At 44.6% G+C, this 16,548-nt stretch overlaps 2 protein-coding genes across 2 annotated transcripts in view; one reads left to right on the top strand and one right to left on the bottom strand.

Annotated features, from left to right (window-relative positions):
- The window catches only part of LOC107132697 (translation initiation factor IF-2), a 40,608-nt gene extending 29,958 nt beyond the window's left edge, over positions 1 to 10,650 (bottom strand). Inside the window, exons 1-3 of the mRNA XM_059889321.1 lie at positions 10,502 to 10,650; positions 9,989 to 10,418; positions 9,224 to 9,871 (exon numbers count right to left, since the gene is read on the bottom strand). Of these exons, the coding sequence (XP_059745304.1) occupies positions 9,224 to 9,871; positions 9,989 to 10,418; positions 10,502 to 10,650 (1,227 nt within the window). The remainder of the gene's footprint in view (positions 1 to 9,223; positions 9,872 to 9,988; positions 10,419 to 10,501) is intronic.
- Positions 10,568 to 16,548, top strand: part of TLE1 (transducin-like enhancer of split 1 (E(sp1) homolog, Drosophila)) — a 46,833-nt gene continuing 40,852 nt past the window's right edge. Inside the window, 4 exon segments of the mRNA NM_001098020.2 lie at positions 10,568 to 10,989; positions 11,771 to 11,871; positions 13,310 to 13,373; positions 13,487 to 13,531. Coding sequence (NP_001091489.1) covers positions 10,966 to 10,989; positions 11,771 to 11,871; positions 13,310 to 13,373; positions 13,487 to 13,531 — 234 coding nt within the window. The 5' untranslated portion in view covers positions 10,568 to 10,965.

Below are 16,548 nucleotides of genomic sequence, written 5' to 3'. Positions count from 1 at the left end.
AATATAAGTCCTTAAAGTATCAACCTCACCTCCAAAGTACTAAGACAGCCTACCAAGCTTGTGAGCAAAATACATATAAATGTTTTCTATCAGGAGATCAATGAGGGATTTGATCAATGAAAGAGAACTCACTGTGGCCAGTGGCTGCTAGTGAGTTCTCTGGAGTACCAGGCTTCAGAAAACCCAGCTCTCCTACAAGTGACTGAGAAAGTACTGGGCCTTGGGCTTCTGGTCAGTAAAATAGGTATAGTAATACAAATGCTTTGATGGTCAAATGAGGTAATACGAACAATAAAGCACTTAGAACAGTGCCTGACACACAGTAAGTGCTCAATAAACAATGGTATGCACATTCAGGAAATGAATAGGATGAGAATCCACTGTAAAACTGGTACATACCCAAAAAAGAAATCCTACTGACTTTAAACATATAACTAACAACATACACAAAATGTGTCAAAGCATTTTTAAAGGCATAATGCGGTGTCACTAAGTACATTCACGCTGTTGTGCTGCCTTCACCACCATCCATCCAAGAACTCTATGCCTCTTGCAAAACTAAAACTCTGTACCTGTTAAGCAATAACTTCCTCTCCCGAAGCCCCTGGCAACCTCTGTTCACTTTTCTGTCTATAAATTTGCCCAGTCTAGGTACTTCATATAAGTAGGATCATAAAGTCCTTGTCATTTTGTGTCTGGCTTATTTCACTAGCATAATGTCCTCCATACTATGGTATGTGTTAGAATTTCCTTTGCTTTTAAGGTCCATTGTTGTTATTTTTCAGTGGCTAAGTCATGTCCAACTCTTTTGTGACCCCATGGACTGTATCCCGTCAGGCTCCTCTGTCCATGAGATTTCCCAGGCAAGAATACTGGAGTGGTTGCCATTTCCTCCTCCAGGGGAATCTTCCAGACCCAGGGATCAAACCCGTGTCTCCTGCCTTGGCAAGCGGATTCTTTACCTCTGTGCCACCAGGGAAGCCTAAGGTCCGTTGATTATTTAATTGTTTATATATTTTAAAGGTTACACTCCATTTACAATCATTACAAAGTACTGGCTATATTCCCCGTGTTGTACAACCCAGCCTTGAGCCTATCTTATACCCAATGCTTTGTACCTCTCATTCCCCCACCCTTATATTGCCACTTTCCCCACCTCGTCTCCTAGCTGGTAACCACTACTTTGTTCTCTGTATCTGGAGTTTGCTTCTTTTTTGTTATATTCACTAGTTTGTTGTATTTTTTTATATTCTACATTAAGTAATAACATACAGTATTTGTCTTTCTCTGATTTATTTCACTTAGCATAATGCCCTCCAAGACCATCCAGGTAGCTGCAAATGGCAAAATTTGTTCTTTTTTATTGAAGCCCACTGACCTGTCAGACGGTAAAGAATCTGCTTGCAATGCAGGAGACCTGGGTTCAATCCCTGTGTCAGGAAGATTCCCTGGAGAAGGAAATGGCAACCCACTCCAGTATTCCTGCCTGGAGAATCCCATGGACAAATGAGCCTAACAGGCTACAGTCCATGGAGGTGCAAAGAGTCGGACACGACTGAGTGACTAACACACACACATACACACACACACACTGATCTTTTAACCTATCAAATTTTTGAAGTTTTCAGAAATTAAAGATATAAATATGAAAATGCCTCCTTTCACTAGCAAAGGCAAATAACTTCTTGAAACACTTCCTGGAGTTACCTAGAGATACCATCTCCATAGAAATGCTAATTAGAAATCCAGTTTTCTTAAGAAAGGTATTATTCTTTGAGGCAGGCTGTTTACATTAATCAACATTTCTCTAATACTAGTCAGTGTTTTGTAACACTTTTTCAAGTGCCAATTGTAGCTTGCCAGTTCTTCTGAAGTGTGGAGAACGCCAATGGGGGAAATTAGAATGGTTAACTCTGTCCCCATGGGATTTTTTCTGTCATCGTGAAGGAGTTATTTTTATCGTTTTCACTTTACATAAGCATTATGTGGATGGTGGCTAGAAATATTGGACACTGTGTAGAAAGTCCTGGTTTTTCTGTATTTTCACATTTGCCTCCCTGTCAGGCACTCAAGTTTTTCAGTGGAAATTGTGGATTTAATCTGTTCACACACAAACTGGAATCTGTTTACTACTGTCACAGAAATGTTTCCTTTCAGTCAACATAATGGCAATGGGGAAAACAAAATTCATGCTAAATGGACACAATTAAAGGGAAAAAACTGATGGATGGGGCATTCCAATAGTCAATGCTCAGATTATGCTTTGTCACTTTTCACAACTTTTTGGAAAACTATTTACTTGCACATCATAAATATGTGCCTCTGTGATTCTAGATGAACATAACATCAGCATCCAAGATTTAGTGCTATTTTCATTCCTTTTCAAGATTAATATTTAAAGCCTAATACACAGAGCAATAATCAGTTTCAGTATTAAATTTAAAAATCTTCAGGAAGTTTCCAAATCAAACTAACAATTTATAAATTTCACTGCTGGGTTCAAGTGATGAAAAGGCCAGCAGAACACCTATTTATAATGGGAATTAAGAAACTGATATAAAATTTATTTGCTACAATCTTATTCTTAATATGTAGGTAGTTTTGTTCCTTATTTTATAGTAGATTTTCTGGTTATTCTGAGCCTGATGGTCCACAAAACGATGCATTAGAGGATTGCTAATGTAATGCCCTAATTTGTTTAAAGATTTTCATTTTATGTTAATTGATAACTAAGGGACATTTGAGACAGCGGGGGGAAAAAATAAAATACCATTAATAATAAAAGAACTAAAAGATCCAGAGAAAAACACTGGGTAATACTTTGGATATTAGTACAAGAGCTTTAACATGATGGGGGGGCACTTTTTTCGTACTTTTAAAAACTGGAAACATCATAAGCCAATCTTTTAACTATGAAGGGAATTTTTATTACCATGTGAAGAAAAAGATGCAGACAATGAACCTAAAATGGCTTTCCCACTTTTGTCATGAAAAATTTCAAACAGAAAACTTGAAAGGTTAGTAAAATGAAAAACGACAGACTCTGCTCCTAAACTCTACAGTTTCTGTTTACAGATTTGCTTTTCCTTTCTTTTCAGATTTGAAGATTTGGTTTCTCTTTCTCTACCTACACATTTTCTCTGCAGTTGAAGACTTCATTTGAAGTTGCATGCATCAGTTGCAAGCATCTTCTCAGAATATCCTTTGACATGATCACAATTTTTTAAAAAAATTAACCATAATCCCATATTACCTAATAACCAGTCCATATTAAAACTTGTGAAGAACATCTTTCACAGATACGTGATGGGTTTTTGTTCTTTGACCTAGGAACCAGTATAGATTCATATATTGCATTCTCATCATGCGTCTTTGCTTTTATGGAATAGTCCTTTCCATTTTTTTTCCCCTCTCATGACACTGAATTTTAGAGCAGAGGCCAGTTGTCTCATGAAATGTTCCAACATTCTGTAATTATGTCACTTGACTTGTTCATCTAGGTCTACACTTAGCATTCTAGAAGCCACGGAAGTATTTGAAATATTCACTTGCTATCTATCCCATTTTTCATCTCCAGGGCTCACCTGCCTTCAACCAGTGAGGAACATCAAGAGATCAGAGATTAGCTGAACTCAGCTTTAACCCTTCAAAGAAACTGTGTAGCTCCAGGAAGAAAAGTTATTTAAATGATACTCCCAAAGAAAAGGCAGAGGAAAGGTGCTCCTGTGTAATTTTTCCTAGTAAGTCCAAGGCCTGCGGTAAAGTGGGTCATTGAAGAGAATTATTAAATCAACAAAGTTTGCTCCTTTATGTGAATCCCTAGGAAGGAGCGTCAAAGGTACTTCCTTTAACTACTTTTTCTTTTGTCTATGAAATACCCTTCAGCTTCTCTTGAGCTAAATGCTAAACTGAAAAGTTAAAAAAAAAGTGTGTATTATTCCAACTAGTACCAGGCCACATTAACAAATTAACACGTGCTCCATACACGGGCAAGAGATGTAAACAGGCCTAGAAGGGGCAGTGAGATGGAGAAGAACATTTGTATCTGCACTTCTAGGATGACTTATAAACACAGGCTATTTTGGACCTCCACCTCTCTAGAAGTTCAGACTTAAATAAACACAAGTTCGCCCTGGCTGAGGTGGTTTCTTCTGCAGGCGAGTGTTTTTTAAAACATGATTGGCCAGCTAAGAAGTTTATCCGCCTGGTGCCTCAAATTCTCAAACAGTTTATTTGAATACCGTGTGAATGGCTAATCTCCGACAAGTTTTGGGGCTTTAGCAAGGTAAACAAGTGGGTGGGCTCTGAAAGTAAACACTGCATTTCCTCCCAGTCTCATCCTCCTCTCCCAAATTCCGCTCCCTCATTCCTTTCAGCAGCCCCAGCCTCCCCCTTCCAAAGCTTGGTCTCTTGTACCCTGTAAATGTACTGAAATTGCAAAGGAGACATTTTTAATTATAAGTACTACAGTAATGAATTCAAGTACACTCGTTTATCATAAAGGGCTTTTCCATCTGTCTCTAAAGTATACTTAAAAAGACTGTGTATTTGATAACATTAGCACTGAGCATCTTCCACATGTTGATGTTCGGCGTTTTAGATATTCGCTCCCCCCACCCTCAAAGACAGCACGGCGGTGGTTCCAGAAACAGCACATTTATCTCTGTGTTTGGGAGTGCCTGTGTGGTCTCTTCCTAATTTATTTGCACTCCAATCCTCAGGGGTAGCATCGCAATCCCCCTAGGCAAAAGGAGATTAGGGACTGGGCTGTCTGCTTCTCCCCACCCTGACGGAGAAGGGAAAACAACTTCCCCAAGTCCCACAAGTTCTCTGGCCACTGTACAAATTGTTCTTGAGCATGGAGGGTTTCCAAAAGCCCTAATTAGCAACTCACAGCAAACATTTCTTTGCATTAGCTAATGATCCGGCTACACTTGTAAGCAAACAGAACCAACATATCTAATCAATGCTGAAAAACCAACCAAATGCCTATTAAACATCTGGATGTAATTTTCTAGTTAGAACAAAATGAAAACATATGCAGGTTCCTTTGATCTGTGTTTTAACAAAGAAATTGTTGATAAAAAAGCATACTGGTCAGTCAATGTGTCATTTTCATAAAGTCTGCTCATTTCTCTTCAAATGCTCCCAGTTTAATTTAGTTGGTTTCCTGCAATCTCTAATTTTACCATATTGTGTGAAACCGCAAGAGATTCTTTGGATGTGATTTTATTTGAGGTTTTACTGCTTCATGGATTTGCTACTGACTTTTTTTTCCCTTTCCTTCTCTGCTTTCTCCCTTCCAACCCCATGCCCATCCTGTTCTTTTCTTTGGTAAAATGCTGAGGGAAAAAGGTTATAAAGCAATGCTGGGAAGATTTCTTCTGGACCCTACATTCTTAGGTTTAAGAAAACTTCCAGTTTAAAAAAAAAAAGTCAAATGAGAAAATGTGTAACAGCTGAAAGGAAGAGAAAATGACAAAAGTGATCTTTTTAAAATGTGTGTAATTAGTATTTATTTCAAATAAAAAAGTGACAGATTTAAAAGATGTATAATTTCCATGACCAGCATTCATAATTTTTCCTATTGTGTCTAGTACCTATACTACAGATAGCACCTAGTTTTTGTAATCACTTATACTATTAGTGAATTGAAAATCTGATAACTCAGCAACAAATGAATGGAAACATACATGCATCAATGATAAAGAGCAATCTTTTTGTTTTCTTGCAGAGGATAAAGAGGGAATTTTTTTCAGAGACAATTTCCTATGGAAGCAGAGTACTTAATATTTCATGTAAAAACATCATCAACGTATGAATATGTTAAAGGTAAAGAAGATTATGGTTAACAGACTTTAAACAGAAGACCAAAATTACAGATTTCGTGAGTAGAACTATTTTCCTTTAAATAGGCTGTAGGCAATCTGCACATATATTATTTATTTAAAACATAAGATTAAAGCTACTTGATTGTTTAAACACCATCATTTGTAATGCACTTTGATGAGAGTTTTGTAGTATAATTATTACAGCATGACAATCACATAGGAAAAATGACCTTGAAAGGGGGCCCAGCCTCCTCTCTCAAGGAGGATGCGCTGTAAGAGAAAGAAGCCATCGAAAACCAACCATCTTTATGCACACAATTGAAGGCCTTTCAATTTTCAAATCAGTATTCTTTCTTTTCGCCAAATACTACATCAGAAGGAAATCAGAAGGCCTGGTGTATCAAACTCTACTGGTAAAGAAGCACGAGTTAAAAGAGAATTTCTTGTTGTTCACCTGAAACTGTCACAACATTGTTAATCAGCTATATCCCAATACAAAATAAAAAATTTAAATAAGCAAATAAAAGAAAATTTCTAATTTTCCCCTTTGGCAGACTAGGAAATATGGTTGAGTAGACATGTTTGCTGTGAAAAGTTATATTAGAGACGATTGGCCTGGCTGCAGTCCATGGGGTCACAAAGAGTCAGACACGATAGAGTGACTGAACTGACTGACTTACTGACTGACAATATATTAGGGATTTCCACAGTGGTCCAGGGGTTAGACTCTGGGCTCCCAATACAAGGGGCCCAGGTTCCACCCTTGGTCTAGATCCCACATGCTGCAACTAAAGATCCTGCGTACTGCAGCTAAGACCCGACACAGCCAAAACAAATACATATTAAAATTAAAACAAACAAACAAAAATGTGTTAGAAGACATTTTGAAGGGGATGAGGAAGGGTGAGAAGTAGCAACATTTTTACTCCTGTTTTAACTTCTCTGAAAGTGAAATTGCTCAGTCGTGTCTGACTCTTTGCGACCCCATGGTCTGTAGCCTACTAGGATCCTCTGTCCATGGGATTTTCCAGGCAAGAGTACTGGAGTGGGTTGCCATTTCCTTCTCCAGGGGATCTTCCCAATCCAGGGATTGAACCTGGCCTCCCACATTGTAGGCAGACGCTTTACTGTCTGAGCCACCAGAGAAGTCTTAAACTTAACTACTAGCATGTGCCAGTAAATCAAAGTAAAGTTTGGGTAAAGCCATGAAGTCTTGGTTGCCCTAGTTGTCCCCGCATGCAGAGGCATATTTGTGGAATCCAAGAACTTTCTACACAACCCTGGAGCTGATTACGGGATGAAGCAACCATAGACTGGTATAGGTGACCCAATACTATGTGATTTCAAGGCACATAGGTTGCCAATCCCAACTCAAGGAAGCTATGAACCAAGCCGCGCAGGGCCACGCAAGAAAGACAGGTCATGGTGGAGAGTTCTGACAAAATGTAGTCCACTGGAGAAGGGAATGGCAAACTACTTCAGTATGTTTGCCTCAAGAATCCCACAAACAGTATGAAAAAGCAAAAAGATATGACACTGGAAGATGAGCCCCCCAGGTCAGTAGGTGTCCAGTATGTTACTGGGGAAGAGTGGAGAAACAGCTCCAGAAAGAAAGACTCAATGGACATGAATTTAAGCAAACTCTGGGAGACAGTGAAGGACAGGGAAACCTGGTGTGCTGCAGTTCATAGGGTTGCAAGACTCAGACACGACTGAGGGACTGAACAACTAACAGGTTGCCAACCCATGGTTGTATGATTCAAAAACTCCTGTATGTGGAGCAAGACTACTCTCATCACTAAATATAACCAAGAAAAGGGGCAGTGCTTCCTTGCTATTCATTTCCAATGTCAGCAGAAATGAATAATAGAACCCACTCCTTTAACCCCACTTAATGAGCCACAATTCTGAATTTGTTTGAGAATTACTATGGCGTTGTACAGACTGGCTAAAATCGCTCCTTCAATTTTTCATTTATAATTGATATTTGGGATTGATCCAATTATAGACAAATCAATATCATACATATTTAAGAACTCCACCAGTGAAACGTATTATCTAAAATGATTCTTTTAATATTTCAAGGAAAAGATCTCTGTAAAAGCAAATCTTCGAATAAATTGTATTTCTGTTTAAATAAATGCCTTTCCATAATTCTCTTGAAAGTAAAATAATGGGAACATGGGGGCCATTAACACCAAAAACTGAAGTATATTCCAACATTAGATGAATGCTTGTCAAAGATGTGTCTTTCTCATGGAAGAATTCACCCCTATTTGGCTAAAACAGCATTATTCACTTACCAATCATGTGGAAATAGCTCAACTGAACTGCTCTTTAACGTATAAAAGCAGCAATATTGAAGGTTTTCTGTGGGATGTATTTTAGAAAAACTGACAAAAACTGGAGATTTACGCAGTATGCTCCGTTTATTTAAAATCTTAAAATCCTTTTCAAGTTCCAGCTCATAAGAATTTTTTTCGACGTCTTTTCCACAAAGCTTCCCATTTAGCTCCTTACATAGCTTAAGGTAGGGGGGGGGGTACCACCCGAACTATGGGGGTGAGGTGGGCAGGACAGGTTTTTCAGGTCTCAATGCTGTTTATCCCATTGTCTCCCTTTGTTTCTAGAAATTGGAAACAGACTCGTGGTCGTGTTCCTGAGAGGCCCCTGGAACTCTCAGTAGCCCTCTTCTACCCAGTACAGCGAAATCGGGACTTTAAAACAGAAGGACCCGAGATTTCGCGCGGCGGGCAAAACATCTCATCCTTGATCGGGACGCGCCAGCCTTACCCTGACAGCTCCTCGGGTATCCTTCCCGCCCCAACTCAGGTCGATCTTTTTCCAAGGTGGTTTGAAATACTCCAATAAAAAACAATTCCCACCACCTTGAGTGCAAAAGGGGGCGTGGGCATTAGAAGCCTAGTCCTAAGCCGCTAGTGTATCTACGCAGCCAATGAGTTGCCTATTTATGCAGTTTCCATGAAGTGCACAGTCCACTCCTCGGGCATCCGCGTAAAGACAGCTCAAGGGAAAACAATCCTCACAGAAATTTTTTTTTTTTTTCAGAAATTTTGAATATGACCTCACTTTCTAGAGTAGCATCGAACAGGGGCCTCCGAAAGACACCTTTGGCTTGAACTACCAAAAAGCACCCACTCTCCCTCTTAAGAAACTACGCGGTTAGTCTCCGGGTTACTTTCACTGAGATCTGAGGATTTTCATTAAAGGGAAAAGTGAACAAGTGGCAGGATTTCTGCAAACTCGAACCCCCGGCTTCCGAGGCTGCACGCTCGCGTGTCCCTCCTGCTCGCGCGCTCCCGCGCGCTCCCTCGCCGACCCCACGTTACTTTGATTGACAGCCCGGCCCCGCCGCTCTCCTTCCTACCGACCTTCCCATCCACCGTGCCAATCTCCGCGTCTCGCTGCTTCCCATTGGCTGGTTTCGGCATCCCGCGGCTCCTCCAGGAACAGTTCCTCACCGAGCCCGGGAGGACGCGGCTGGCGGAGGAGTGGTGGGGGTGGATGGGAGGGGAGACGGGGGAGACGGCGGAGATGGAAGCAAGTGGGGTGGGAGAGGAGAGGGGGACCGGGTGAGACGGCCTGTCCGGTGCCGCGCTGCCATAGGCTCTGGGGAGGCTTCTCGTCAGCACCCCACGTTGGGCGCGCCGTAAGCGATTGGCTGACGAGGGCCTTCCCCCCACCCCCCTCCACCAGACAGGCTCACGTCCCCTGCCGGCTCCGCGCTCGCGCCCCCCGCCCGCGCGGTGCTGGGCGGGGCCGGCGCTGGTTAGCTCCGGAGTGTGAAACCGCGTGTTAATGTAACCGGCGCGAGAGGCGCGGGCGGCGGCAGCGGCTGGAGCGGCGGCTGCAGGAGCGGCGGCTGCAGGAGCGGCGGCGGCGGCGGCGGCGGCGGGTACCCTGTGTCCTGCGTCCCCGAGGCAGCCGACTGCGCCACTCCCGCCTTCGCAGGACCGGGCGGGAACCGCGCCACCAACCGGGACCTCCGCCTGCCCTCGGCAACTTAACCGCCTCCGCGACTACTCCGGACTTGCCCGCGGAGTTTGCCGGCCCGGGAGGGAGGCCGAGCGGCGGAGCGCACTCTTGGGCTTTTCCTCACCGTCTCTTGGATGTCTTTCTCCGGGTCGTGAGAGAACTTTGGAGCGGGCTGGAGCGCCCTTTGAGGAGAGGCAGACGAAGAGAAGGAAAGAAAGGGGATCAACAGAGAGGCTCTGAGAAAGGGTCCGGAGAGGTCTGGCCGGCGGTGCAGGACGAGTGCGCGCGGGCCGCGGCGCCTGGATGCGCCCAGGTCTGGAGGAGCAGCGGGCGGCTGCGGGATTGCCCTCGGCGGAGTAGACCCGTCGGCCCAGGAGGGTTTGTGCAACCTCGGAGAACACCCAGAGCCGGCTGCACTGGGCGTGCCAAGCCGCCTCCCGGCGCGCCCTCCGCACTTTCCCCGCCTTGTCGTCATCCCGCGCTCCTCGTCTCGGGTTAAAGCTGCGGAGCGCGGGGCGGGGAGCCTCCGCTGCCACCGGGACCTCGCACCCCGCCGCCTCACGGGAGCCTGCGAGCTCCCGGTCGTGAGCGCTACCTGGGCCCGAGGGGGTCACCCCTGAACACAGTCAGGTTTGTTTGTGTGGGGTTAGCCGCGGGCGCCGCGCCACCTGCACCTCGCCGGCGGGCGCCTCGGGGAATACCCGAAGAAGAGGCGGGCCGGGAGAAGAGCAAAGGAGAGCAGTCCTCCTCTGGATTTGTTGCCCGGGACCGCTGCGGCGCACGCGGATTGCCGAGGGGAGCACCGAGTCACCGGGCTCGTCATCTCTCAGCCCGGGCGGCCGAGGCCCTAGGGTGGAAGCGCAGCCCCCGCGCTCTCCCCACGAGCACCAGCGGCGTCCCGCAGGTTCTTGGTGCGGCCGGGCCCGGAGTGCCCTGTGATGTGGCCCTGAGCGCGGGAGTCCGCACGGGCGGGAGCAGAGTGGCCTGTGCGTCCCGCCGAGCGCGCCTGCGTGCGTGGCCAGCGCGCTGCCCGCTTCTGCCTGGCTTCCCGGCTTAATTTTCCTCGGCGGGATTAAAGTTGGAAATTGAGCGGAGAATTGAGTTGCCCGGGAACAGAGCCGCGGCCGCCGCCAGAGCGATGTTCCCGCAGAGCCGGCACCCGGTGAGGCGCGGTGGTGGCGGAGTGGGGGGAAGGGAGGTGGCGGAGTGGTAGTTGTTCTTTCTGTGCGGTGAGGAGATGGGTGGCTGCTACAATCTGACCGAGCCCCCTGGCCTCCAAGGGTACAAGACTTGGGAGGTCCCGGGCCCTCTCCTCCTGTGTGGGAAGGGGGCTGAAACTCTCAATTCAACCCCTTTGCTCTAGGCTCCCTCCTACTTGACGTCTAGACTGGGCGGGCGGGGCGCTTGGGGAGACTGGGGTTTCTCCCGCGGCCGTATCCTCTCCCTTCCCCAGGCGGGTAGTGCGCCCCCGCTTTGTTTCTCGTCTCGCCTATTTACATATCAATGAGGCCCCGGTTCCGGCGCGCCTGGAGGTGGCCCCGGCGACTCTGGGAACGGGGAACATCAGGGAGTTTTCTCCTCTGGTCCCCCGGGTCATTATCGCCCCCTGAGGGAGGAGGCGGCGTCGTCGACGACAGTCTGGCCAGGTCCTCCACGGCCGCCGCCGGGAACCCTTGTCCCTTCAACCAGGTGACCCAGGCGCACTTACCGCGTCCCGCCCTGGAGGCTGGAAGAGGCTGCGAGCGTCATTTGAGGACCTTCGGATCTGGGAAGGTCCACCTTCCCTCTCCCCAAGTGAAGCGCTAATTGGAGTTCGGGACTCCGTTTGGTGCCACTTCTAACTTTATTTTTCGTTTATGTCCCACCCACTCTTTGATACTCCGACTGCTTTATCCAACCGCCCGCATCCCCGTCGCTCGGTCCCCCTCGCTGGTCGCCCTTAGACGCCGCACCAGGCTGCAGGCCAGCCCTTCAAGTTCACTATCCCGGAATCCCTGGACCGGATTAAAGAGGAATTTCAGTTCCTGCAGGCGCAGTATCACAGGTGCGTGTCGCGCCGCGCCCGGTGAGTGGTCGCCCGGGCAGCGCTGTGCCCCGGGTCGCCCATCCTGGTGGTGGCGGCAGCTGTACTTAGTACTTGCGTCCAGGCGGTGGCGCGTGGAGTCACAGTTAAGACCTGTCATTCACGTTACCCCTTTCCCCTGCTCTTCCCGGGCCGCCTCTTCTCTTGTCTCCTCCTCCTCCCATTGTTTCCCCTTTGCCCGTTTGCTCCTGTTCCAAGGAGCCTTTTTTCGTGTATTTAGGAGTTGCATGAGAACTGTCAATATTTGCACTTCATGTATTTATTTTGCAACAGGCTGAGCTTGGTTCAGTCAATGCCCCAGCTCAGGAGTGCAGGTTCAGAGAGGCAAAGCCAGTGTTGAAATCGCTGTTTGCCATATTAGAATGGGTTCTTTGAGGCAAAGTCCATTATGGGAGGGCAGATGCTTTTAGCTGTGCCCATCCTTAGTGGGGGTGCTGTGGATGTGTTTAGGGGATAGCTCACCTGCTTTGGCTTCATTCTGGGTTGGTTTGGGTAGGGCACGAGATTGGAGTCACATTTGTAGTCATCTCACCTTTAGTCTCTTCATCTAATGAAAGCTGCTTCAGAAAATTTATAAAGAAAGCTATTTGTAAAGCACCCAGTCCATAGTAAATTTTCTAGAAATGTTAGTTTGTTCCCGTTTCTATGAAATCTTAGCTGATTAGAGCTAAGAAATAACTGTAATGACAGGTTTTGTTTTTGTCATGCCCCAGAGAAAGCACACAGCTGCTGGGGTGTGAACTTTCTTATTTTTGTCAGAGGCTTTCTGACTATTGACCTTTTGTCTACTTGAAGATAATAGTCTCTAGAGCTTGAAACATCCCTGCCCACACCATGTTTACCAGGAAGGGAGGACTTCAGCCCACTTTAATTGCAGAAGCTATATGACATATTTTGGCAGGGAATTAAAAAACAAAGGTATTAAAAGGGACCAACAATTGTAGAAGTAACTTTACAGGTACAGTTTTCAAACCAAGAGACTGAGTTGGCAGAGGTGACACAGCCTATGCCTGAGACTGAAGGTTATACAAAGGCCAGATTTTGGTTAAGTCCAGGGAAGCAAACTTTGATGCAGTGAAGCAAGTAGGAGTGAACAGATGACCATGAGGAGAAATCAGTCTTCTGAGTAGATCAGAGGTTTTGACAGATCTTTTGGTCTTGGCATCAGAGCAGGTATGCACGAAGAAGGAAAAGCTTAGTTTCTAAGTGGATACCTTGCACTGTTCCTCTTATTCCTTTTCCCCATTTCATGCAAGGACAAAGCTTTTGGGTGTTTACCTAGATAGTTTATGGCTTTTCCAAATTGGTCTGTGTTTTTACTTGAAGTGCAAATATGTGAGGCAGATGTTAAAACAAGTGACATAATGTTTACATTAAGTTGCCTGTTTTGTTTTCGTAGCCTTAAATTGGAATGTGAGAAACTGGCAAGTGAAAAGACAGAAATGCAGAGGCACTATGTGATGGTAGGTATCAAAGATGAGGTTTTTTCCCTTTTCATGTAATAGTAACAAATATGTGTTCTCGGCGTTACAGAACATGAGTTAATGAAATACTTGGTTCTTTTTTCTTTTTACAGTATTATGAAATGTCATATGGATTAAACATAGAAATGCATAAACAGGTAAGCTTTAGTGAAGTCTCAAGTTGAAATGAGAAATAAAGTCATGATTCTATAGTGCTGGCTTTGTCCTCTGTAGTGGGAGGTATCTGCATGCCATGTTTCAGCCGTGGTTTCCCTTCCTGGGAATTGGGGGGCGGTGTTCTGGAGCAAGAGCTGGTTCTTGACAGTTATAGAATGTTTAAGTTCCTAGGTGAGAGGTGCTTTGGAAGTGTAAACTAGCCTGTTTATAGGCAGGTTGGAATCGAGGCTTTGACTTGACTTTACTGCCTGGATACATTTATTCTCCTCTTGGAAGACGTGGATATCCTGTCAAGTTCTGAAGTTCAGAATAGCTAACGTTTTTGTGCTGATTTGGAAAGAAGTGTGGCCCTTTGGGAGAAAGATGGGTATTCAGGAGTTTCTTTACTCAGGTTAAACAAGGTATAAGATGAACTATGGAGTTTTGGGGGCTACATAAAGCGACACTCAGGATTAGTGGCATATTAGCAAACAATTTTTAAAAAATGTCTCAGTTGATACAGGTTTGGAGGTGAAAAAACCATCCTTATATGACCACAGCGTATGTTGGGAGTTGCTTCAGTCCTAGTGGTTTTAAAAGCATGAAAAGATTAGTGACTGGAAAGCTCAAGCTATGACTATGAGTTTGCAAGTTCCCATAAAATTCACACTTATGGCTACTATAATGGTGTATAAAAAGAGTATTGAGCTGGAACAAGGCACTAAGGACCTCATAAGAGAAGAAAAGCTAAATGATTGCTCAGCCCAAAGGACCCTCGATTGAGTAGTCATTGTCTGCCAAAGAAAGCATTAATGGCAGGGTGTAAGTATTCTGGAGATATGCTGACATTCACTTTTTCATCAAGACTCTGGTACAATAAGTCTTTTAGAAATCGATTGCCTCTTAAAAAATTATCATCAGATGAAGTTGCACAGTTGGACACATTTCAAAGTGCAACAATACAATTCTTACTTGATGTATATGTGCTATTTCATCTCAAACCCTTGTTTCATTAAATTAAAGAGCATGGCTGACCGGCTGGGGCACAGTGGAGAAATTGATTAGTTCAGCCTTCAGATCTTCCTTATATTCAAAGACTTTCATTAAGCAAGTGTATTTCAGAGTTGAATTCTGCTTTTGTAACTCTGCACTCTTTGATTTTTAATTCATCATAGATTTCATAATGTTATGTTATCATCGTGTACCTTAGATCTGTTCTCAGATACGTGTTTGGAAGGAGATGGTTAAGTTCAAGGCTTTTCATTAGCAGTGTAATGGGCCTTTAAAAATGCCAGTTCTGTTCCGATTTGCAAAGTTGGTAGCCTAGTTTCTGCTGGGTTTGTGTCTTTGTTTCTATGTGCTTAAAGGGGCCAGTGCCTGATTGAGGCAATTGTAACTTATTGATAGTAATTATACTGAGATATATGGTCATTTAAATGAATTATGCAAAAAAACTTGGTGGAGGATTCTAATGTGCCACCTTGTTTTTTTAAAGTTACCCTAAAGGCACATTTTTTTCCCCCAAGAAATTTTCTGGAAGGGTAAGGAGGAGATTGAGCTTTCTCTTAAACTCATGAACTCAAAGGATGTAATAACCTCACTGACTCCGTACAGGGGAACGCCACCTCTGTGTGATGTGTATTGGTGCTGGATTTATTGGGGGAGCTACAGGAGGTGTGAAATTCTCCTCGGTTCCTGTAAGTTACTTGGTGGAGGACTTCTATCAAAACGAAGAAGGGATAAGGAGGATCAGGAACCCCATGGTGTGAAAATAGTTTTCTAATGAGTTTCTGGACTCCATTGGGCATTTGTGGGTATATATTGTCTGTTCATGAGCCAGTGTGCGTTAATAATATGCTGTGTATAATTGGCTCAGTAATTTGAAAAATGTGAAAAGCTGAGAGATGTTGTGTTCTCCATAGTAGGATATTAAGCCCCCTGAAATTTGGTTTGTATTGTAAATGCTGACAGACCCTTAACTAGAGTAGTACGCAAAGCCGTGCTGTAATTCAGTTTAAAGTGGCCTTACATTTGAAAAACATCCTTCTGAATGTCACACATTAATAATAAGTTCTGAGGAGGCATTTGGTGCAGCTAGTAATCATAATTCTTATTAAAACTGGTGACGTCTGGCCCCCAGGGTGTAGCCAGGCTCAAATTGATGCTTTTTGCCGCCTGATCACCAGCATGGCCTAAGTGCTCATTATATTGTAGAGAGGGCCTTTGGAGCTCTCATTAGATTTGACAGGAATTCTCTCTAGGGGGAAACTGGGCATTAGCAAGACTCCTGACAGGCTGAAATTAGTCCTGCTTTATGGCTTATAACCAAATGCTAGCAAGGCATCATCAGGGGACACAAAAAATTGTCATTTCTGACAACATCTTTGTTACTGGAAAAAAAAAAATGCAGTGATGGGGAAACTTTCCATGGAGAGTCCTTTAATGTTGTTAAGATTTGTCTCCAGCGTGACGACCGCTCTCCTCCCCACCTTTCAGCAGCTTTGTTGAGGGGTGAGTTTGAGAGATTTCAGTGTCAAATCTCACCACCACCTTTTGCGTCTGGAAGTTTGAAAGTGGAAGTACATCCAGATCAAGAATGGCATAATTGTGGTTTCCTTAGCTGGTTTGGTGCCCGCAGTCTGTGTGTCAACACTTCCTGATAAGCCTTCCCCTTACTTTCTCTGCTGCCATCTGTGGCCAGTTACCAAAAAGTCAGTGAAATCAGGGTGGTCATGGATATTTAAATCTCTAATTGTAGCATGAAGACAAAATTTTTTTCCTTTGTGCTTTTTATAGCTTCCCACCTGTCTGTCTGTTTTCAGGTAGGTCATGTAAACTCTAGATATCTCTATACAGGAAGGTGGGGACTGTTCATGAAAGCTGGAGCAATTCTGATACCACCAGTGTTCAGGTACATGAAAAAATAGGTTAACGTGAGTCTAGCTGTTTTTGAGGTTAGGACTGTGCCTAGTGTATTTGGCAGCTTGATAAAGTTTTTTTTTTTTTTCCTGTCATGTGG

This window comes from Bos taurus, chromosome 8 (assembly GCF_002263795.3).
Source record: "Bos taurus isolate L1 Dominette 01449 registration number 42190680 breed Hereford chromosome 8, ARS-UCD2.0, whole genome shotgun sequence".
Classification (NCBI taxonomy): Eukaryota; Metazoa; Chordata; class Mammalia; order Artiodactyla; family Bovidae; genus Bos; species Bos taurus.
Note: the sequence above shows the minus strand (reverse complement) of the source record. Positions and strands in the feature narration are given on the sequence as shown.